The 22,915-nt window shown below is 42.0% G+C and overlaps 2 protein-coding genes across 7 annotated transcripts; both read right to left on the reverse strand.

Annotated features, from left to right (window-relative positions):
- Positions 1-803: 803 nt before the first annotated feature.
- prc2 (protein regulator of cytokinesis 2) lies at positions 804-8,370 on the reverse strand. 6 transcript variants are annotated; one of them, XM_083670710.1, is made up of 14 exons: positions 8,230-8,370; positions 7,553-7,685; positions 7,312-7,434; positions 6,787-7,020; positions 5,974-6,144; positions 5,294-5,443; positions 4,824-4,974; positions 4,520-4,656; positions 4,164-4,259; positions 3,260-3,406; positions 2,882-2,980; positions 2,456-2,536; positions 2,087-2,176; positions 804-1,561 (listed from the first exon to the last, which is right to left on the reverse strand). In XM_083670710.1, exons 1-14 carry the CDS (start codon positions 8,244-8,246, stop codon positions 1,496-1,498), a joined length of 1,695 nt encoding a protein of 564 aa, XP_083526836.1. In that variant the 5' UTR covers positions 8,247-8,370; the 3' UTR covers positions 804-1,495. The 6 variants fall into 6 exon arrangements, with proteins under 6 accessions (XP_083526836.1, XP_083526835.1, XP_083526834.1 ...); XM_083670709.1 differs by having other exon boundaries at positions 2,087-2,179; XM_083670708.1 differs by having other exon boundaries at positions 2,456-2,539.
- Positions 8,371-10,032: 1,662 nt separating this feature from the next.
- slc26a1 (solute carrier family 26 member 1) lies at positions 10,033-12,655 on the reverse strand (the record flags this gene model as incomplete). The annotated part of the gene is made up of 2 exons (XM_083670785.1): positions 10,033-11,553; positions 12,065-12,655. 2 exons carry the CDS (start codon positions 12,653-12,655, stop codon positions 10,033-10,035), a joined length of 2,112 nt encoding a protein of 703 aa, XP_083526911.1.
- Between the last annotated feature and the right edge of the window lie 10,260 nt (positions 12,656-22,915).

A 22,915-nucleotide genomic window follows, 5' to 3' on the forward strand; every position in this document is an offset into this window, starting at 1 on the left:
TATGAAATATCTGTAGTGCTCAAGGACATTCTATGAAAGCAACATTACTTTTTTATAAACCTGATTTGAAGCTGTACAGCATATGTTAGACTCTGGGATATGACCTCATGCCAGGAAGCCGCTTTTACCAAAGATATTTCTAGTAAGTAAATAAGTAAACAGTTCTATCCACTGAACCTAAGCCTAATGACTGAGAGGCAGCACTGCTCAAGTCTGGCTTGATTTAGTCTTGTGTAGCCATACCTCCAAATCATGTTATTCTCACACCTCCGTTCTGGCTTGGATCGAACTGGACAGAGTGATAGACCCTGTGATGTGACCCTCCACCCACATGCCTGTAGAATGGTTCTTGTTATGTGCATCTTTTCCAACCAGGTAGGACTATTAGCAGAGTTGTTGCCTATGCTAGATTGCGACATTGAAGAAAATGGAAGTAAACCTGAGGGATACCTTTTATTTTATTTTGCTCTACCCAAGCAAGGTAATTGATCGGTTTTGACCTAGAATGTGTTTATAATGGTGCAGATGAAGGAGAGACAAGGTGGAATATAGTTCAGCCTACTGAGATGCACCCCAGGATTGAAAGAGAAGCAGAGGAATGCATCTTGTTCTCTGAACACAATATCAAGTTTCCAAGTCTGCTTCAATCTCCAGACTTTGGCTCTGCTCCAACATTCCCCAATATAAATAAAGCCAAGCCCACCCCTGCTGCCTGCTCTCATTTGTTATATGAAGATTGCAATAAAGACTAAAAAGTGAAAAAAAGACAGGTGAAATATTGAAATATATATTTATTGGCTCATAGAAAAGACACAGTAGATAGACAGAAGTAGAAGTAGTGAAACAGAATAAGAAAATAGTGTTGCAAAACATACAAAAAATAAATACAAATAGATATACCTTAAAAGGGCATCTGCTGGTGTAGTCAGATCACTAAGACAATAAAAAAGACAGTGCGCTTGGAACTCAACAACAAACAAGTAAAATATTAAAAATGGAATATTACCAAATGACTGACAAGTACTGCAAGTTTGATATCCCCTTAAAAATGGTGGTACTCCACTTTAAAACCGAAGTGTTAAACTTCTACTAGCCGGGATGTTTTTCTGGAAAACATGGTTATATAGTGCCATGTCTATGAGAGAGTTCCCTTTTGTACTACCTGCTGCTAAAGAGGACGACTAAAACAAGAATTATAATGCAAAAAAGGCAAGTGTGACATTTGTTGACAAATCATTAGCATCAACAGTGCCTTGAAGGCACTGGTTACCTGAAAGGCTTACTGACACATGCTTTATATACAGGAGAGAAAATCCTAAAAACTGAAAACCTATATAGGAGCAAGATCTTCATCCTTCCCTCCGAATCAGCAGCTGGCTTAGGTGTGGCCCTGGACAGGGACACACCATCAACCAGCAGACAGATGGACAAACTTGCAGAGACTGAACAACCTCATCAGTGAGGGGATAAGTGGGGGATCCATCGTGAGAGAAACTTAGAAATGGTCCTTCACTGTTGAATTGAGAACTGCATCATGACCTGCCTTCTTGGACAACTCACTCTGAAAGAAAAAGGTACACATTTACTTACATCACTTACGCCACACTCAAGTGAAGTAGAGACAGACAAAGACATAACTCCTTCTTTGGGTGTTTGAATAGTTGTAGTACACAGTGACATGAGACATGGTCCGTCCAGAAACAGTCCCTTCCTCACCCCCTAGCACCTTAATTTGCGTGTTTACTCGCTTTCAGCTTCATCATGAATAGCCATCAACCTGGTATTAACCAGGGCTATCACTGTCATGGAATTCTGGGTGTCAGTCGATCATCATGCAAATAATCATTCTAACAGTCATAATCGTTTGAAGTCATATGGCTAACATGAACAAAAAATATGATTGCATTTCAAATTAATATATTGAAATGGCTGTGAAGGCAATTTCATTACTTGTTGTTCTGAGATAATGTAGATACATAAAGTCATGTCAGTCTGACTTTAGGGGAAACAAGTACCAAGGTTGTTGGGGCTTATAGGTGTCAATTTGGGACTTTGAGTGTAATGTACTGTTGAGGGGTGGTCTTACAGTGAAGTCTGAGTAGCTGATGGCAACAGGTTTCTTTTCGCTGTTCTCCTGCAGGGGTGTACGTACGCTGCTATCCAAGGGCTTGATCTTCTGCTGGGACAATCAAACAAAACAAAAAACACATCTCAGTCACGCTGGACACAATAAATCTGAACATTTCTTGACCAGAGCTACTAGCCTTACATTTTGCATTTTTAAATGGCTCCGCTGCGAGAGCAAGCCAAATCCTAGAGCGACAGCATCACCTAGTGGTTATGTTAATGGTCCTCAAGCTATGTATAAGAACATCATGTGCAAGATACAAGAACAGAGAAACCAAATGACAAACTCAATGAGCCTACAGTTAGTTAGGACTTAAGGGTGCGTTACCTTTTGAGAGGAGAGGGGGGGCTTGCTAGACACACTGATGAAGGTGGTGGAGATCCTTGGTAGTGTGGATTGGTTAGGGGTCTGCTGAGAGGCAATGGGACAGTGGTTAGGTCCATTTTAGGATGTCACATCTTACATCTCACACCTCCTACTTTAGCCCTACCCGAGGGAAGTGTCACCCCTCATCTTAGATGTATTTCCTATCCAGCATTCAGCGACAAGTTGGATATGCACATTGCACATATGCAGATTTCCTATGTGCAATGTGACATAAGCCGTCTTAAACTGTCATGGTTTGCAACGTCATGTCTGGAACAACCTTACATAGGCTTGCATATGGAACATTGAAATGAAAAGTTAGTACAAAAATAAAAGTAAAAAAATGACGCGAGTGCAGCGCCCCCTGTGGGACAGTGGTTACTGTACCTTCCTGATTTTGCTTGGGGTGGGGCCATTTATCCCTCCGTGAGGTCTCTTAGTGGGGGTCTTGAACGTACTTGTATCCCCCTTCTTGGATGTCTGCAACTTCAGAGCAGAAATAAAGCATCAATAATGGCAGTAGACAATTAACAAGGAACTCTATTTCCCAGGACTCCTAACACCCCAGTTCCACATGCTGACCAGTGCATTTTGATGAGGACCGTTTTAATCCAAGTTTGTAGAGTTTTATCATAGACTTTATGGCTGATAGCAACAGATATAGTTTGAGACGGAAAAACCAACAGACCCTGTGAACTAGTACTGGGAGTCACCCGCTCACTCTTCTTCCTCCTCACCTCTTCTCCTTGCCCCTCTGCAACTCACCCGCTCACTCTTCTCCTTGCCCCTCTGCTGACGGTGCTCCTCCCATTGGTTAGCAATGTAGGTCATGATCTTCTGACCCCAGACCAGGAAGTCAGAGCCTAGGTCCTTCTCCCAGGCCTCCACCCTGGTTCTTAGCTCCTCTTCCAACTGTCACAGCAGGTCCCAGCACACAGACAAAGGAAAGAAGATTACAGTTCTCTGTCTTTTGACAGCATTCTAATGTTCCAAACAACAAGCCATTAAGTGATCCCAACTTCAGATATTGGCATTAGCCCTCCTATAGGACAGCAGAGGCCCTCCTAGAAGACTGCGGAGGCCAGAATTGACATCCAAATATTAGAGAACAATGGGGACATTGAGAATGACTGCTCCAGCGAGCCGTCCTGAATAGAATCGCTGCTGATTTAATGCTCGATTGCAAAGTGCCTCGACTAGTCGGGAGAGGTGTCTTGTCTTTTGTTCCCCTGATTAGTCATCAACCGTAGCTGCCACTTTTCATAAACAGGGAAATGTAATTCGGAGACCTATCTTTTCAAATGTCAATTGTAATCAGGTCAAGAGAATTCCCTGAGGCAAATGAAACACTCATGGGGAAAACGTTCCATCACATACTTTTCTTCAATACTGTGTACATAGAAAGTTTATAGATTCTTCATGAAGCTGAATTTAGAGTCCTTGGCCGCATAGCCTCAATAGTCCAGCAGCCCATGACATGTTTTAGCCTCTGGAGCCGCAGTCCATACATCCGGACAGCGCCACTCTCTAACAGTAAAAACCGTGGAGACAATCCGTTGACTATGGTCAGCAGAAGGTCCAATAGTGTAGAATGGAACGGTGTGGGCACATTAACTCTAAGGTTACAACTAAGTCTGTAAATCTGAAGAGGAAAAGTAGTATTCATAACCTTGGGCAGCATCTTCTGAACTTTGACCTTATCCTTGGCCTCTTTAAGAAGCGCACCTCCTCGGTTGGAGAAGCGGTTTGGATCATTGGCCTTCTTCTGCAGAGAAAGGTAAAGATTCTGGGTATTCAGATGATCAGTTCTCTCATTCAGTAAAATAATTAAATAAATAAAAAATGCCTCAGATACACATTGAAGACAGACGAGTGCGGTAGTATCAAGAAAAACTCAACTCAAGTCTTGGTTGCTTTGGTTTGTCATTGTCTCAACTATTATAAAAATGTCTAATGGTCCTCAAGGAACACAAATACATATCTATCTATGCAACAAGCAAAGCAGATACTACATTTGCCCCGCACCTCAAAGTCCTGGAAGAGGACCCAGTTCCTCTCCCATTTCTGAAAGGCCTCCAGTAAGGGCCTGGCCTGTTCTTGGTACACTTTTGCCTTCAGCAGCTCCACGTCGTGCTTTGCTAACAGCTCCTCTGTGAAGTTACCTGTGGAACAACAGAGGGGTTCAGAAAGGAGTGGTGTTTGGCACTGTTGTGTGACTACCACTGTGTGTAGCTGTGTCCATACAGGAGTTATTTCACGTGTGTTAATGAGTGAGTGAATGGATGGGTGGTATGTATGTATACACCATTTTTGACACTGCTCCACTCACTGTCACAGAAATCGTTGTTGAAGGGCTCTCTCTGCTCAGGGCTGAACATGCACTGGTTCCAGAGAGAGAGCAGCTCCTGTCTGACCTTGTCAATCACCTCCTCGAGCTTGGCCTTTTGCAGCTCAGATAGTCGCTCCACCTCCCTCTGCCACTAGTGGGAGCAACAAATACATGTTTCACTCTGGGAAAATGGGTACTCTTCTACCCTTCTCTCTACACTGAAATGCACAGACACACCAGTGTGGTGTTGGTGTTACTAGAGGGTGTGAGGTTTAACCACTGGTAACCAAGTCACAAAGCGGGACATAAGAGTTAGCCCGCTGACACCACAGAATATTCTAAAATACCTTCATATACATAAGAACTGAAATTTCAGTTTGGCCCCCCCAAAACTATCTACATTCAGCGGTTGGGCTCCCCCAAGCCAACACATGTAATTTGAACCCTCAGTAAGTGTATGAGGTTCTAACCTGGGTGATGCAGTCAGAGAATGTACCCTGCACGCTCTCCTGGAACCCCCGTTTCTCCTGCTCAGGACACTCCAGACGGTTCCACAGGCATCGGGCTCGTTCCTTCAGTTCCTCCAGGGTCTTCACCAGGGATTCCTTCTTTACCTCCATCTTAAGCAAAACACACAACTCATGAGCACAAACTCCTGGAGGCACTACTCACATTAATTAAACATCCGATTGAGTGATTTAATGAGTTTATTCAAGTGTCTTACTTCCACCTTTCATGGTGCCCTGCCCATATGGGCTACCAGCCTAAGACACAGTCAGTAAATACTGTGTACACTCTTGTATGCCTAGGTAGATATTGTATAATAGCCATCATAAGGAGTACATCCACATACGGATACATACATGCCAGCCCTATATGCACACACAGAACATAGGTACATAAATCTGAATTGAGTCACTTCGTGATGTTTTTCTTTTTTCTTTCAGTATTTCTGATTTGTTTCCTTCACAGGTGATCAGCGTACCACTGGGCTTTGGTGGATCATTGTAATCTCAATTACTTGCTTGAAAAAAAGGAAGTGTTTAACCTAATAATATCATCAGGGACGGGTAAGAATAGTCCTGAAAAACTGAATTTCATTCAACTTCATGCTAATATGATTGTAGCAGAGGGATCATCTGCTGTGTACCTGGTCGTGCAGCAGTTTGAGGGCCTTGATGTTTTCGTGAGAGAGCAGGAAGACTTCCTCGTCGCTGCACACAGACTCTCTCTCCAGACTCGTCTCAGGCTCGTGACCCATCTCCTCCATCAGCTTCCGGATGGCCTCCCTCAGCCCAGAGAACACCGTCAGCCGGCTTTTCTACAGGAGGGGAGGACAAACGAACGCCCTTTCTAAAAACACCTTCACATCGCATCACTCTTCTACAGGGAGGGACAAAACACTTTTTGAAACATCAGTAATGAAACAAGACAGACATTTCAACACTGCCTATATAACCAGAATCAGAATTCTTTTATTTGGCCAAGTATATTTGCACATAAAGGAAATTGACTTGGTGAGGTTGGCGCATGGGACAGAAAAAACTATAGCAAATATTGACACAAAATTTACAAAATAGCAAAATATGCTTTTAGGTAGTGTTCTACTTTCCAACACATTGAACAAGCAAAGCAGATACTACATTTGCCCCGCACCTCAGTCCTGGAAGAGGACCCAGTTGATCATTGACCCAATATTTATGTCATTCAACAGCAAAGCACCAGTTACATTTACAGCATTCATCCAAAGCGACTTACAAATACATTTGTCTAAGTGAGTGAATCATCTATCCATCAGTCATCATAAGAAAAAGTAATCTATACTAGGACCAGGGGCTAGTGGCAGTCACAATGCTAGAAGAAAGGATTTAAAAATATATATAGTTATTTTCAGGAGAGACACTTGCACAGGGGGGTAGTGGGGATGAAGAGGTCTTTAGGAGGGGAGCACCTTTTACAGTACCTTTTCCTCATCAAGGGTATTGATGTGGTCCTGGAGCTTCTGCAGCTGTGTGCATGAGGGAAAGGTACCGGTGGGGATGTAATAGGGTGTAACACACAGCTCGACACACAGTTCCTTATCCTGCTGCTGGAGCCTGTGCAGGTCCTTTAAACGTTCGCCCTTCTCCTTGGACAGAGCCTCCACACGCAGACGCAGGTGCTTCTCCACCTGCAGGACAGTCAGGTCCTCCTTCAACTTAAAAGAAGGGTAGAGTCACAAAAGGCCAGGGGACAGTTTTCTAGTTTGACCAAAGGGAACCAGTGTGGGTAGTTTTTGAGGAGTCAGTTTCCAATGAAAAAGTAACCCTACAGCATGACTACAACACATACCCATAGCATGCCTGTTACAGTTATTTTCAAATCTCCATAATATTAAGAAAAATACATTTAAACTTTCCTTATTAAACTCAAACTGTGGCTAGTAACAGACAACTGTGGTTAACATTTGTCTGCAGTTCTGCATCAGCCCCTCACCAGTCCCACTTACTCTGTATGGGTCCATTGACATTTCCAGACATAAGGTATCCAGCTCTTTCTGGAAATTTATGATATTGGCCAGGATACGGTTTTTCAATGCTTCCTCTTCGGCAATCATGTCATTCAAAAGGCCCTTTGGGATTTGAGTATGTGGTGGAAGATACATGGTTACTTATACTATATACCATTTCATTTCTTGTGTTCTAGCTAGCTAGTTGAGAGGACTGCTTTTAAGCACACCCAAAGCTCACCTCTATGTGCTTCTTGACCGTCTCCATCCGCTCCACTCTCTGTTCCTCCATGATCCCTATGTTGTCCCAGATGTCCACCAGCTTCGCCTTGGCGATGTTAATACCCGTCACAAGCGAGAAAGCCAGGACTTCGCTGCAGATGAGTGTCATGAGAAAAACTTCAGATGTGTGGCAGCTCAACACCCATGCAGCAGCAAAATCAGTAGATCCACCTGTTAGCTCGGTATTCATTTTAGATTTCCATTTGGGTGTGGTGTGAATAATACACAACGCTCAAATTAACATATAAAACCAAGTATTCATGTATCAATACGAGCTTACTGACGGGGTTAAGAATCATGAAACACGACTCCCATAAAACTAGTGGAAGTCTATCCTGCACACAGCTAGTTGCAACTACAACACGACACAAATCCACATAAGCTAACATAGGCTAGCCTACAGTAGGCTTCTGTCTCATACGGAGGGCCGACTTGAGAGTCATGATTCATGATTACCGTAGTTTGTGGGTAAACGAATGTCAGAATACAGCCGAAGGAGGAATAACAAAAGGGGGTTAAGCGTACAGCGTTCAATCTGGGTTAGGGTAGCTAGAACATCGAAACGGTGCTAATCGAGTTAGCTCGCCAGAGCTATAGCATACAAGCATTGATTGATACTGATTTGAAACAACTTACCTCCTCCGCGCTGACATACTGTAAGTCTGATCGGAATCAAGCGCTCTGTAAAAACACGATAACTAGCTTGGTAGGAATAATATGTTTCATATAAAATCAAACATACGTCAGACTGCCTGTTTGGCGAATTTGCAGTCTGAGTACTAACACCAGTGCAAATAAGCGCTTGAAATTTAAAATGGTTTGCTCTTTCTAAAGGGGCTATATGATTGGGTACTCAACAATGACAGAGTTCCGTTGTTTGCTTTCCCCGCCTCTTCTAGCCAAAGAGGAAACATCGGTAAGAGAGTGCACTTTTACAGTACTGCCACCAAAATAACAGTACAGTACTTCAGTTTCATGCAAAAATCTATCCGCATTTGGCGGGTGGCGGGTGTTAATGTTTTTCCGTGGTGATGATATGCGGTGCCTCTTTACTTTCATGCATCTCAAGCATTGCATGTTTGGAACCACAGTTTGGAAAGTTGGCGTGGTGATTAAAAAATGTCAATAGTGACAATGATTAAACACTTCTCTCTGTTTTACAAATGCAGCAGAAACTGGAGTGATAATAATGAGTAGGCCTATAGGCCCCTGTCTAATGACAAACTGTAACTTGGCAAATGCTGTATTCTGTTATTAGTCACTGACACTGAAACTGTCAATTGGCAATTACATAAATAATGATTCATAGTCTCAAAATAATTTGTCTTTTTTGAATTACCCATGTTTTATTATAAATTTATTTATCAAAATAAATTGTCCACATACTGTGTGAAGAATTTCAAATTTTCAGTTTCTGAACTTGTTACCTCATATATATAAATTACAGTACAAATACATTCAATCCCCATGAGAAAACAAGACTTAAAGAAATGGGTTTTAAAAAATAAAATGTCACCATCTGAAATATCGACTACTAGGCTATCATTATACTTGAAAGAACAGGCATATTGGATTGAAGTACGCAGACATTGTTAATTTTAAACAGAAAATGAACACTGCACCTGATGTATTGAATATATTGTAGGAGTGTACTGGTCAAACTAACACATGTATATTCATTATATAACTAATAACTAATTAATTAATTATCTACACAGTATATATTTAATTTTCCAAAATTGTTAGTTTGTACAAAAGCTTATTGGTCTCATTCTTCAGGTATAGTATTAAGGCAATATTTGGTTGTTTAAATATTTTAGTTTGTTGTTCTTGTGTCAACAGTACAGTATGTATGGAAACAGGATTCAAGAAAAAACCTTTCTCCCTCTCAATGCTTCACTTTTAGCATTATTTCACTTCATGATTCCTAATCAAGTGATATACAACATATGAAAATACAAAAAGAGAATGTTTTGACATTGACACACACAAAGCCTTCAAGTGAGGAGCATAATCGTCACTGTCCAACTGTCCAACTGTCTCACTGATCTTGTACTATGTCACTTATTGTCTTGTACTGTATTATTTGTATTATTGTATTATTTGTATTTTGTATGCTGCATTGTCATGGAACCGAGCCAAAGAATTTTACTCCCTGCACTCGTGTATGAGACAATACACAATAAACTTAAAACTTGATAATCACTGGTTATGTTCTTCTCCTACCTGAACTTACAGTATATTATCTTGTATACAATCACATTCATCTGCTAAACCCCCTCACCAGATTCTGTCACATCAAATACCTCAACTTGCTTTATGCCTTATGTACTGTACAATGCTTTGAGATTTTCTTCTAGGAAATGTTCTTCTACAAATGAAATGTATTGTTATTATTCATAATCTGTGATCATCATTAGTTTGTGCTTCTTTTTCAGTTTACATCACTGAGTCGCCTATTGATGTTGCCCTGTTGTTGGCAAAGAGAACTGCAGCATGCACCGTATAGAACGCCAATCTGTTCATGTCTTTGTCAGCCTTCCCAAAGAAAGAGTCTCGTTTCAGGGCATCTATGACTGTGGTGTTGCAGCTCGCCAGCAGTACCGTCACGCCCACCTTTTCGTAGTCTTTTATGATCCCTGTGAATGTGTTCATTCCTGTTGAGTCTATAAAGGGGATGGCGGAGCAGTCTAAGATGATGGTGTGAAAGTCTAGTTCTTGGGCTACCAGACTCACGTTTGCTTCCCCGTTGGACATGTCATTCTTCCCGGCCTGCTTGGCTGCCAGTTCTTTTTTGGCTTTTTTCTCTGCTTTCCTCCTCCTGGTCATCTCCAGGAAGGGATCCACACCCACAGTCTTGTATAGAGATTTCAAGAAGAAGTCCTTATTGGCGTAGTACAGAGGGGCCTGGAAGCTGAAGATCTGGACTCTAGAGGGCGCCACAAGGTTCTCATATTCCTCCATGTCCTCATAGTGTTCCGTATTGGCGATCTTTCCCAGTAGAGAAGTCTTGGGCTTCTGGGTTTGAAAGACAACGCAGAGCATGGAGAAGACCACCCCAACCAGCAGGCCCAGCTCCACACTGATCAGAGCTGAGGCGCTCATGGTGACCAGCCACACCACGGCATCCATCTTGCTAACCCGCCACTTAGAGGGCACGTCTCTGAACTTACGGAGCGCCCCCCTCAAGCTGACGATGATGATGCATGCCAGGACGCACTTCTGGAGGGAGTAGAAGAAGGGGGCGAAGAAAAGCAGGACCAGGAGGACCACAAAGGCACTGACCAGGCTGGACACCTGGGTCTGACAGCCGGTCGAGTCCTTGACCATTGTCTTAGCCAGGGCCGCACTGGTGGTGAAACAGTGGAAGAAAGATGGGATGATGTTACATAAACCAATGGCTAACATCTCCTGGTTGGGCCGGACGGTGTAGCCATTCTTCTTGGCAAACATCTCCGAGAGGGAGACAGTGAAGGCGAAGCTGATCACAGCAAGAGGGATGGCATCAAACGCCACCCGGGGCATCAGGCTGAAGCTGGGCACTTCTGGGGGGATGAAGCCTGTGGGGATGTGCCCGGAGACAGTGGAGCCGTAGCGCGCATTCAGGTCCCCAAAGTGGGACACCAGAGTGGCACCCGCCACCACCACCAACTCGGTGGGCAGCGGGATCTTCATGCGGTCCTTGTAGCGATCCTGGAGCTCTTTGCCCGCCACCAGGATGGAGATACAGATGGCACTGGTGACCAGGTCGCACATGTTGGTCTTGTGAATGTTGCTGAAGATATTGATCCAGGTGATCACCACGGTGCCATAGCCCTGGTGCCGGGGGATCTTCAGGCCCAGGAGATACTTGGCCTGGACGGTGAGGATGGTGAAGGAGGCGCCAGTGGCAAAGCCATCCAGCATGGGGGCAGAGAGGTAGACAGAGACAAAGCCCAGTCTGAACACAGCCATCAACACCTGTAGAAACAGCAGGAGAAGCATATATAATATTTCATTTATGATTAGGCAACTAACCCTAACGAAAAGCATTTGGCTTGAATTGACCACAATATTTGTAACACTCGAGTGTTTAATACATGTTCTGTTTGTTTTTCCAATATGACTTACAATTTAAATTACTAAATCAGTTCATTTTAAGCTTAGTGTCAAGATTGCCTATACAGCTCATATGCTGCTTACACTGTTCATACTGCATTCTATTTATTCTGCTTATAATGCTACTGCTAATTCATATACTGCTTACACTGCACTACTTATACTATACTGCACTACTATACTGCGCATATACTGCACTACCTGTATATACTGTTCACACTGCACTTTTCTGCTCTTTTGTACTTCTGGTTAGACACTAACTGCATTTCGTTGTCTCTGTACTTGTACTCTGCACAATGACAATAAAGTTGAATCTAATCTTGAATCTAATCTAAGATAAATAGATAGAAAATCTGAAGGTCTGAAAATGTACCTGGTAGATCCCAGCCAAAAACGTCATGGCTGCTGCAATGCTGATAGCATAGCATTCCTTCCCACACTCCACACCCAAGACCCCCACAGTCAGGCTGACTGCCGAGCTGTTGGAGCCCTCTGTGCCATTCCAGGCGCTAGTGCCCGCTTGGCCTTCATCGTTGAGGTCGAACCCGGCCAGGTACACCTCCCTATCCACCACCTGGCCCACCATTAGACTCATCAGACTAAAGATGCCCACCGACACATGCTTTGATGTGCCCATGAAGAAGTAGATGATGTTGGCGAAGAAGGACGTGTAGAGGCCGTAGATGGGGTCTACACCCGCCAGCAGGCAGTAGGCAATGGCCTGGGGGACCAGGATGATCCCCACGATGAGGCCGGACATCAGGTCCCCCCAGACATACTCCCTCAACTTGTACCTGGGCAGCCAGCTCACCACAGGGAAGAACCCGGTCAAAGTTCTCTTGATCTTGGGCACAGAGCAGGACAAGCTACGGCTCAGTTTGGTTCGGAGGACGGCGGTGGACTGTCTCCGCTGGCGGACCCTCCGCTCCAGGGGGGGTAGCTCGGTGACCTTGCCTTCCTCCATGATCTGTGGATGGGGTGGGCTGAGGGGAGGGTGAGGGTGGTGGTGGGGGTAGGCCACTTAACCGTGTTCCTGGAAGAAGCACACCGAGAGAGATCAGTACTAATCATGACACTATTTGATCATTCGACAGGGTGTCCGTCCAAAGGAAACAATGATAAAACACAATGAACTCTCGTATGGGTGGTTGCACTCATGTCTCTTCTTAAAGTTTGATTAGCTGGTGTAGTAAGTTGTAATTCATCAATGGCTCGTTTATCTGAATTACATGAGCCAATTTAAATAAATGAAAGTGAATGCATGTCTATAAATAAATAATTTAGAATGATGATGATGATTTTTTTTTTTAGTCATGTTTGACTCATCCCTGAACCACCCTCTGATGATTTTTTTATTGTATACTTTTTGTTTTTAGCTCAGTTGCCGTTTAACATACAGTAAGAATATTTGCAGACCAAAACTGACATTAAATTCTAGTGTCGGCAAAATGTTTATAATACAGGAGAAATTAGCCTTTCAAGGGAAACAACTTTACTGTGATCATACTCAGTACAATATAAAACAGCGGTGTCAAGCACATTGGCAATGGAAACACTTATTGATGGTACACAGGGCAAATACACTTAGGAAACCCATCTGTCAACTCATAGAAAAAAGAGAAAACACAAAAAAAACAAAAGCAAACACTTAAAATGGGTTCACAGTCTACATAAAACTTCAATATATTTTAAAGGGAACCTGCTTGGCAAACGCCAGCATCAAGGCAAGCTTCTAGTGTTTTCCAGAGAAAAAATAACATTATGCTATATTTCAATAACAGAGAGTCTTCACATTTGTGTAGTGTTCAAACTTTGAATAGTGGGTTGGATTTTACTCTATTTCCTGGAGTTCACTGTGGAGCTCGTAATGTCTCAGAAGCTAGACTAGACCGATGTGATAACCAGTTGAAGAAGCCCATAATCAACATATTATATCATATAATTATGTGTAATCATAGCTTCATTATAGGCTTCCTGATGGGCTTTGATTCTTGCATCCTGTGCCAAAGTCAACACCCTCAGCTCTCATACACCAGCTGAACTGTCGGGATTCACATAGTAGCCAGAAGGCAATGTCCGAAAAAATGATACATTTGTGCAGTGGTAATGGTGTGTGTGGGGATTTTTTTTACTATTTTGAAAGGTCTGAAAACTTGCACATACAGTAAGTTAACTGGTCTTAAAACGTCAAAGTGGTAAAATGCTCTACATCCTATAACTACTACGGAGTTATAACAAATTCACTTTTTATGAACTACTTTTGTCTGTAAAACATTGATACACTGTATTCAATTCAGTTTACGCAGTTATTTTCTAAAAGCTATGTCAGACTGTTATCAAACAGTAACTACTCACCCACAGTGTCAATGTTCTGCCAACCCAAAGGAGAGGGCAAATCAGGTATCAGACTTAGATTTTAGGAGGTCAACCTAAATAATAGTCACTGGCTTTCTTTCTTTTCAGTTACTTTGTCTCTCCTCTCCACTCTCTTTTGCAATCTCTCACGTACCACCTTCTTGGTTCCTCCCGACAGACTGACAAAAAAGGCCACAGATCTATGTTGGATGAATGAAAGGATATGGGCCTGACATATTGTAGCTCTTTGTTATTGGCTGGACAGCCCAAGGGGGTGGGAAATGTCATCTTCTGGGTTGAGATATTGTAAGCATGTTTGTCAAGCCCGCCTCCCTTGGGCAATCCAGTGAGGATCAGGGCAATAGGGTAAAGCAAATCAATGTTTTACTGACGGGTATAGCTTATCTTGCATGGTGTGTTAATATTCAGACCTAACTCGGGACCTTGCTTGTGCTGATTGTAGGCTAACTTTGAAGAAGGGTTACTCATTATTCACATATGGACAGTGTGGCCTAGTTTACACATTGACTTAGTTCACACATTGTCTTACATCAAAAGGGCATCTTCCCATGCTTGTATAGTGCTTTCAAATAATTGAGCTATGATTGATTTAGGTTGTGTGATACAATGGAATAGTCCTGAAGAGCATCCTTCAAGCTAAATCAAGCACACTTCAAATACTAACCTTCTACCCTTGTCTTACTCTAGCAGGTGACTTAATTAGACCTGCTCCCTGCTATCAAAAAGTAGAACATTTAATGTAAAAGCTTAAATTGTATGGTTTAATTCAAATAAGAATTGAACTGAATTAATGTCAAATTAAATTGTCACATAAATATATATCATGTACAGTGCCTATAGAAAGTCATCATACCCCTTTGAAATAGTTACTATATTTGTCATACAGCCTGAAATCAAAACCCATTCAAAAAACCCTTTTTCCAGCTTTATGTACAAATTTAGCCATACAACATCAAACTAATGAAAAAAAAGGCGACAGTTCTGAAAATGTATAAAAAATGAAAAACAAGTATAACAGGGTTGGAAAAGTCATCAGTCCCCTGATTTAATACTTTGTAGAGCCACCTTTTGCTGCAATTACAGCCATCAATCTGTTTAGATATGTCTCTACTAGCTTTGCACACCTAGATTGGAGAATATTTGCCCATTCTTCCTTGCAGAATTGTTCGAGTTCAGTCAAATTCCGTGGTGAGCGACAATGGACTGCTCTCTTCAAGTCCATCCACAGATTTTCTATCGGATTTAAGTCAGGGCTCTGACTTGGCCACTCAAGGACATTCACCTTTCTATCCTTAAGCCACTGCATGTTCTTTTGGCGGTATGTTTAGGATCGTTGTCGTGTTGGAAGGTGAATGACCTGCCATCTTCAGCTGTCTAGCAGAGGGACGCAGGTTGTCCTCAAGAATTTGGGTGTACTTGGCAGCATCCATTTTCCCTTCAATCCTGACCAATTGCCTAGTCCCCGCTGAAGAGAAACATCCCCAAAACATAATGTTGCCACCACCATGCTTCACAGTGTATTGTGTTTTGGGTGGTGTGCTGTGTTTGGTTTTCGCCGAACATAGCGCTTGGAGTTCAGTCCAAAAAGTTCAATCTTAGTCTCGTCTGACCATAAAACCTTTTTCCACATGGCAACAGAATCATCCAGGTGTGTTTTTGCATAGCACAAACGAGACTGACTGTGGCACTTTTTCAGAAAAGGCTTCTTTCTTGCTAACCTGCCATACAGGCCAGCTTTGTGTAAAGCTTGTGAGATTGTTGTCACATGCACAGACAGACCAGTCCCAGCCATAAAGACTTGTAAGTCCTTCAAAGTTGCCTTTGGCCTCTTGGTAGCTTCTCTGATCAATGTCCTCCTGGCTCGGTCATCCAGTTTGGACGGACAGCCTGATCTAGGCAAGGTGTTGGTGGTGCCATACACCTTCCACTTCTTAATGATGCTCTGAACGGTACTCAGAGGGATAGCTAAAGCCTTCGAAATCTTTTTGTAGTCTTCACCTAACTTGTGCCTTCCTACAACTTTATCCCGGAGACCTTTTGAAAGTACTTTTCCAACCATGGTGAATTCTTTGCAGAACCATGCACTTCTAGTAGTGGAATCCTCAAGAAACAGCTGGTTTTATTCTGAAGTAATCAAAACCACTACAATTGATGTCAGGTAGGGGGCAATTAGCCTGGTGTTTGATCTGGAAGTTGATTGGTTGCACCTGAGCAAGTTTATAATGGTATACTCTAAGGGGCTGATCACTTAACCAAACCAGGTATTTCACTAATTAATTTTTAATAATTGTCCAGAATTTTAACATTTTTTATTTTCACTTTGATGATGAGGGTTATAATGTGTACATAGCTCAAAAAAGTTAGATTTGATTCATTTCAATTTCCAGGGTGTAATGTGACAAAAGGTAAAGATTTCACAGGGTATGATGACTTTCTATAGGCACTGTATGTATGAACTCAAGAGAAACAGAATGATTTAAAATCACATGATGTGGTGTGTATGGAGACGTTTTGCCTGACCTTTGCTTTTGGAAGGAGAAATCACATGAGGTGACACGGCGAGGTCCTGTGAGATGTGTGGAAATTGTATTGGTGCCACTTCTTAGCATATCGCAAATATCTACCCAACTCTGAAGAAACCCTAGTTGAAGACTCATGCTCAGTGTAGAAACGGCTGTCTCGTCCAGGAGTGGCAGTAGTAACCAAAGACCAATAGAAGTCAAACCCCACCGATTTTTTAATGTTCACAACAAAATCATTGCAAAGTAACATAGAAAAGGATAGTGGAGTTCTATGACTTGTTTGACATTGCTTTGAGATAATTTGGACATGTAAGTCACTGCTGTGACTAACTAGATTAAAAATGCTATCAGTAAGCGGTCAGTGAGAGTGGCTAGATAAACAACCAAAGTATGGATTGAAGTCTGTCCTTGTCCATAGACTCATTTCTGGGTAAGAAACCAAAGTGATTATGTAATTATAATATATGTACATCATAACTATAAGTTTAATGTGTCAGTGAAACCTCCCCATGTAATATTTTTCAAAACATTTTTACAAAAGAATAGCTTTCATGCATAGTAAATACAACCCACTATTTGATTTGGTGTGTGTCTTGTGTGGCTCTTTTTTTTAGTGAATGGCACCATTGTTGTATGAAGACGTGGCACCAGTTCAGATCCCTTGCTTCAGAAACAGCTCTCAATAGAGTAACACTACTACATTACCCAGACAAGCCAGGGCGGGGTACGTCATTGTAGTTACTGTGCAAGACAACACAGCTATTCACATAGTTGTATAAGATGTATTCCAGATAGAAAATATCACTTGAACAAGGTTACAAGAAGTGTAAAATAAAACAAATGTATCTTTAGTCTACTTTGGAGTAAGGCAGCTAACTTGTTATGTATAAACTGCACTTATATCCTAAATCTAAAACATGTCTCAAACACACAGCTGTACATGTAGGCATATAAAACATTGCAGTGGTTTGAGATGTGCTTATATATTAAAGCCAGAATTCATAATTTGAATAACTACAAAAACATCAGCCCCACCACATAAAGCTGAGGAATGGGGATGAATTAATGGGAGTTAACATGGGAGTTTTAAACATATTCTGAAGCTGCACAATGTATGTTTACGTTCCTGTTGTTTGTAAACAGTAAAACAGCCTTATGTTTTGGTTTATGATGGTGTAAGGCAGTTGTATTAAGCTCATGAGGCATATATAAGTAATATTCTTAAAGAATAGCAACAATTCATACATCCAAAAACAGCTTCACAAATTACTGTGTAGCTTTAACACTACCTTCTTGAAAAGCACTGCAGAATTTTTTTAGCTGTGATGGCTTGTAATTCTACAGGAGAAACACTGAACACATCAAACCAGGCCGGATCAATGCTCTGTCTCTTTAAATACACTGGCAGGCACCGTCTGGCCAGCAATAAATAAATCCCCCTTTCAGACTCTTAGCTGAACCGCATTATAGGGCCTCAAGGAGGGGATGTTTCTGTAGCTGAGCAGAGCACATATGCAGTATCATAGACCAGGAGACGAGAAGGGACTCACCCTGAGAGAAGGAGGCTGTGATGTGTGGAGAGGAAACATCAGCCATGCCTCTTCAGCTCAGAGATCCATTCTGCACCAGCCTAGTTCCTTTCTACAACCGGGTGGGGCAAAGGATGATGGGAAATACTAGACTCATTGTCATCCAGGCTCCCTCATCTTATCCTCCAATCAGAGTGGGAGAGTAGGGAGGGAAAAGGGGGCTGCCTGGGTGGTTACCATGGATACGGATGCATCCGCTGATGTGAGAGAGCGTCTGTGTGACAGTGAGGGAGTGGGGGAATGTTCTTGTTTCAAGTTACTCACATAAACTGTGCAGCCAAAATAATGTATTTTGAATATTCAAAAAGGAATACTGTCAGATTACAGATTGTTTACTGCTTTATTTCATGATATCCAAGTTTACATTCACTGACCAACATGTGTCAAATATGCCACTGTCAACTAAGTATTTCAGTGCTCTATTCTATAATTGTTTTATTTTATTATCTCAATTCAACATTATTCTAGATTCATTCATAGAGTCTTGAAGCTCTTTAATGTTAGCTTCAATGGCAACTCAGGTAACTCAGGTATGCTTGTGGAGTAACAGAATAATTAAACGTCCTTTACACATTAACTCCTCTACAGAAAAGAAACTGTTTGCTTAGCTGAGCACATACATGGTGGAATAAGGTTAACCAGAGAGAAAGGGGATAGTCACCCATTTGTTAACCTCCTTGACCCTCACCAATCCTTTAAGACTGGGCACTCTACTGAGACAGCTCTCCTTGCTGTCATGGAGACCCTCCACTCTGCTCAAGCTTCCTCCCTCTCCTCTGTTCTCATTCTTCTGGACCTGTCCGCTGCATTCGACACAGTAAACCACCAAATCCTTCTCTCTACCCTCTCAGAGCTGGGCATCTCTGCACTCTACTGGTTTGCATCCTACCTGGCCGATTGCTCTTGCCAGGTGACGTGGAGAGGGTCGCTGTCCTTTTCACAGGCCCTCACCACTGGGGTCTCCCAGGGCTCCATCCTAGGGCCCTTACTGTCCTCCCTTTATACCAAATCTCTTGGCTCTGTAATTTCCTCACATGGTTTCTCCTACCACTGCTACGCTGATGAAACTCAACTCTTTCTGTCTTTCTCCCCCTCTGACACACAGGTGGCGTTCTTCCACCTCTACGAGGATGCAGCAGTCACGCTGTGCAGTCATGGCTTTTCACTGTCTTGGCGCCCCGGTGGAACAAGCTTCCCACTGCTGTCAGGACTGCAGAGTCACTACCTATCTTCCACCGTAGACTGAAGACCAATCTCTTGAGGCTACATCTTGACTGTCCCTCCTAAAGACCTCTTCATCCCTACTACCCCTCTGAAAATAAATAAAGTAATCCTTCCTTCTTCTAGCATTGTGACTGCCAATGGCACCTGGTCCTAGCATAGATTTTTGCTTATGATGATTGATGTATAGATGATTCACTTACTTTAGACAAATGTACTTGTTGTAAGTCGCTTTGGATAAAAGCGTCTGCTAAATGTCAAAAATTTAAATGTAAAATGTAGGAAGATATTATCCATCTGAACAGTGTGTAGTGGTGTATGTGAATTGGGAGCATTGTGGACGTCCACCTTCGCCACTCACTATTGTCTCAAAGGATTGTTGGTTGCTGTGTTGTATTATGTGTGTGTGTGTGTGTGTGTGTGTGTGTGTGTGTGTGTGTGTGTGTGTGTAAATAAACTTTTTCTAAACAAACCTTCATGGGTAAACTTCAGGTTCAAAGAGGATCACAAGTTGGCACAGGGATCCAAACCTAGAGAAACAAAGAGCAGTCTTGGCTTGTCGATCCACGTGCTCAACAACTGTTTAAGTGCTATGCATTAAGTTAATAGGTCACTTATTGTGGTTTGCCATTTTGCAGAGTTCGTACAAAGATGTGGACCTTATTGTACAATTACATAATATAACCAAATAATTGTTAGCCTACGTTGTATCAACTTTGCATGCAACATTACTTAGTGTTCAAACACTTTTACCTTGGTGGCTGCAAGTATAGTGGGTCTTCCACAGTAAGGAGAGCTTGGTAATGAGTACCAAGGTAGTACTTCTGAAGGTAGAACTGAATTTTCTTATAACATAAAAGGTTATAGTCGCTGCATATAAACTATATACAATCAACTTTTTCTGTTGCGGAGTGGCTACAATAATATATGGAACTACAACATTGGCCAGTATGGCTGCTAGACGTGACATGATTTATCCTTATCCTAAACTTGAGTCACGCACTTTCTTGGCCGCCATTTGGGCAATGTTCCATATTATTATTGTAGACGCTAGACTATATAATCGTATGGAAGAGTCTGTAACCATAGTGTGATACAAAGGGAACCATTGGGCCTAGGTAATGATATGATATTTCTTGGCCACCATTTGAGCAATGTTCCATATTATTATTGTAGACGCTAGACTATATAATCGCATGGAAGAGTCTGTAACCATAGTGTGATACAAAGGGAACCATTGGGCCTAGGTAATGATATGATATTTTAAATGTTGGCATTACACCTTGAGTTACAAAGCAGAGAGATGTGAATTGCTCAGCCAGAAGGAAACTGCAGTGAAATGCCATCAGCCACTAGAGGGCAGGGTCTCTTATCATTAGAGCTCATAACTCACACTAATAAACAATGGAAGAACTTCTTGAATGATGTTGATCCTGTTCATAGAACAGAATAATTTGTCAGTGGATGATCATGGTTTAGAATGGATATAACTTGGATAATACTTTTATAAAGGGTATACAAAGGGTTTATAAGGTGGTATGTATAGCATACACATTTGTTGCAGTGTTTACAAAACCATTAATACAGTGCAGCCACATTTAACTCCTATTAGAATCAAATATATATATATATGCCATTTAGCTGACGCTTTTATCCAAAGCGACTTACATTGCAGTGAGTGCATACATTTCAGTATATATGGTCCCAGTGGGAATCAAACCCACAACCTAAGCGTTGTTAGCGCCATGTTAGCGCCATGCTCTACCAACTGAGCCAAGGTCACAGTGTGCTTCAAAAGAACCTCTCAGGAACATACACAGGTACTGTATCTTTATGAGTTTGCTGCCATTGTAATGCCGATTTACGAGTTTGCAGCCATTGCCATTGGAAATCTAAATGATTACCAAATAGGGAGACACAGATGTTGCATGCAATGTTGCAAAGTATTAGGATTGTATGCTCAGTTGAAAAAACATAAGTCTACCTAAGAAGTCTACTTGTAGAGAAACTAGTTTGATTATTGCAAAAGTGCAATTCAGCTGTTGTGTTAGGAGGTCCGTGGAATGTGTGGAAAGCCATAGTCCAGTGGCTGTTCTATGTAATGGCTCTAATTGTGTGTGTGTGTGTGTGTGTGTATGTGTGTGTGTGTGTGTGTGTGTGTGTGTGTGTGTGTGTGTGTGTGTGTGTGTGTGTGTGTGTGTGTGTATGTGAGAGAGAGAGAGAGAGAGAGATTCATGTTTTCTACACTTCAGTTGGGCTGCGTAGATCAATAAATTGCTGTGTTATGTTGATGTGGTTCCTGAGATCTAAACTCTTATCCAGGTGTTGGGAGATCTGATTATCATTCAATGTAGGCAATCTGGAGTGCAACCTTACATACAGAAACTCTGGCCCAGCCTGTGTGAGATGTGAAATTCTTGGGCCCAAATTCAATTAATTGCAGATAAAGGAAAAATACATTCTGGGATGTAATCTGCAACTGATAATTCGGGGCCATACACACACAGGACATCTGTCCTGGACCATTTCCTCCTTCTCTCTGCCTGTGTTTGAGCCAAGCCAGAACTAAGCAGCTAAATCCACTTATATTCTTACCTCTGGCTCTAACAAAGACCCTATGTGAGGAGGCTTTCGTCAGCAATCTGTCGCCTGTGCTGGGTGGGACCATCAGGAACACTAACCCCAAACAATAACAATTAGGCTAACAATTAGGCTATCAAACAACACTGCATTTCACTGTATACTTGTATGCACGTGACAAATAAAAAATCTTGAATCTTGAACAACATCATAAAAGACACACTCATTTGACAAACATGCCACGTTCCATACGTGTTTGCTCTACTCTCTATCATGATGATTGTTGTCCATCCAAAGGTGGAAATTAAAAAAAATAATAGCCATTCAGCTCAAAATAAATGCGTACGTCAATAGGATTTTCACTTTGATTTTTATTTGATATAAAAAAAAACATAATGTACTGTATACTATTTGCAGAATAGATTAGATTAGATTACACTTAGAGATAATATTTTTGTGTTAGCATATTAAGTTGTTGCGGTCAAAAGGAAATTCTTGATGTCATTTTGAGGTAGTGAGTCGAAAAGGTTTGGAACAACTGCCCTAATTCCACCCCCGAGTTCATTACCTATTCTATTCTATTGATTTTATAATTGATTTTCAGACTGAGCCTGACGCCTGTTTATTGTAAAGGCATGGCCATAATGTTTCTATTTTCTATTCTGGTGCCCTGATCTCCTGCCTCAGGATTATAGGGCACGGACTGGCACAGAAATGGACTGGGCTGAAGAAAATGCATCAGAGACCACCTGTAACTACCAGGGTCATCGTGAGGTTGAATATGATGCAGATAGGAGTGAAACATGGCTTGTTAGGCAATATGGTGGGGTGGTCCTCTGTGCAGCCTTACTGTAACCCCAGAGACTATTGGTAGGTATGTAGGTGACAAGGTGAGCCCACAGCATGCTCCATGACTACATATGTGAGCTGAATGCA

The sequence above is a fragment of the Argentina silus genome, assembly GCF_951799395.1.
Source record: "Argentina silus genome assembly, chromosome: 5".
NCBI classification, from domain to species: domain Eukaryota; kingdom Metazoa; phylum Chordata; class Actinopteri; order Argentiniformes; family Argentinidae; genus Argentina; species Argentina silus.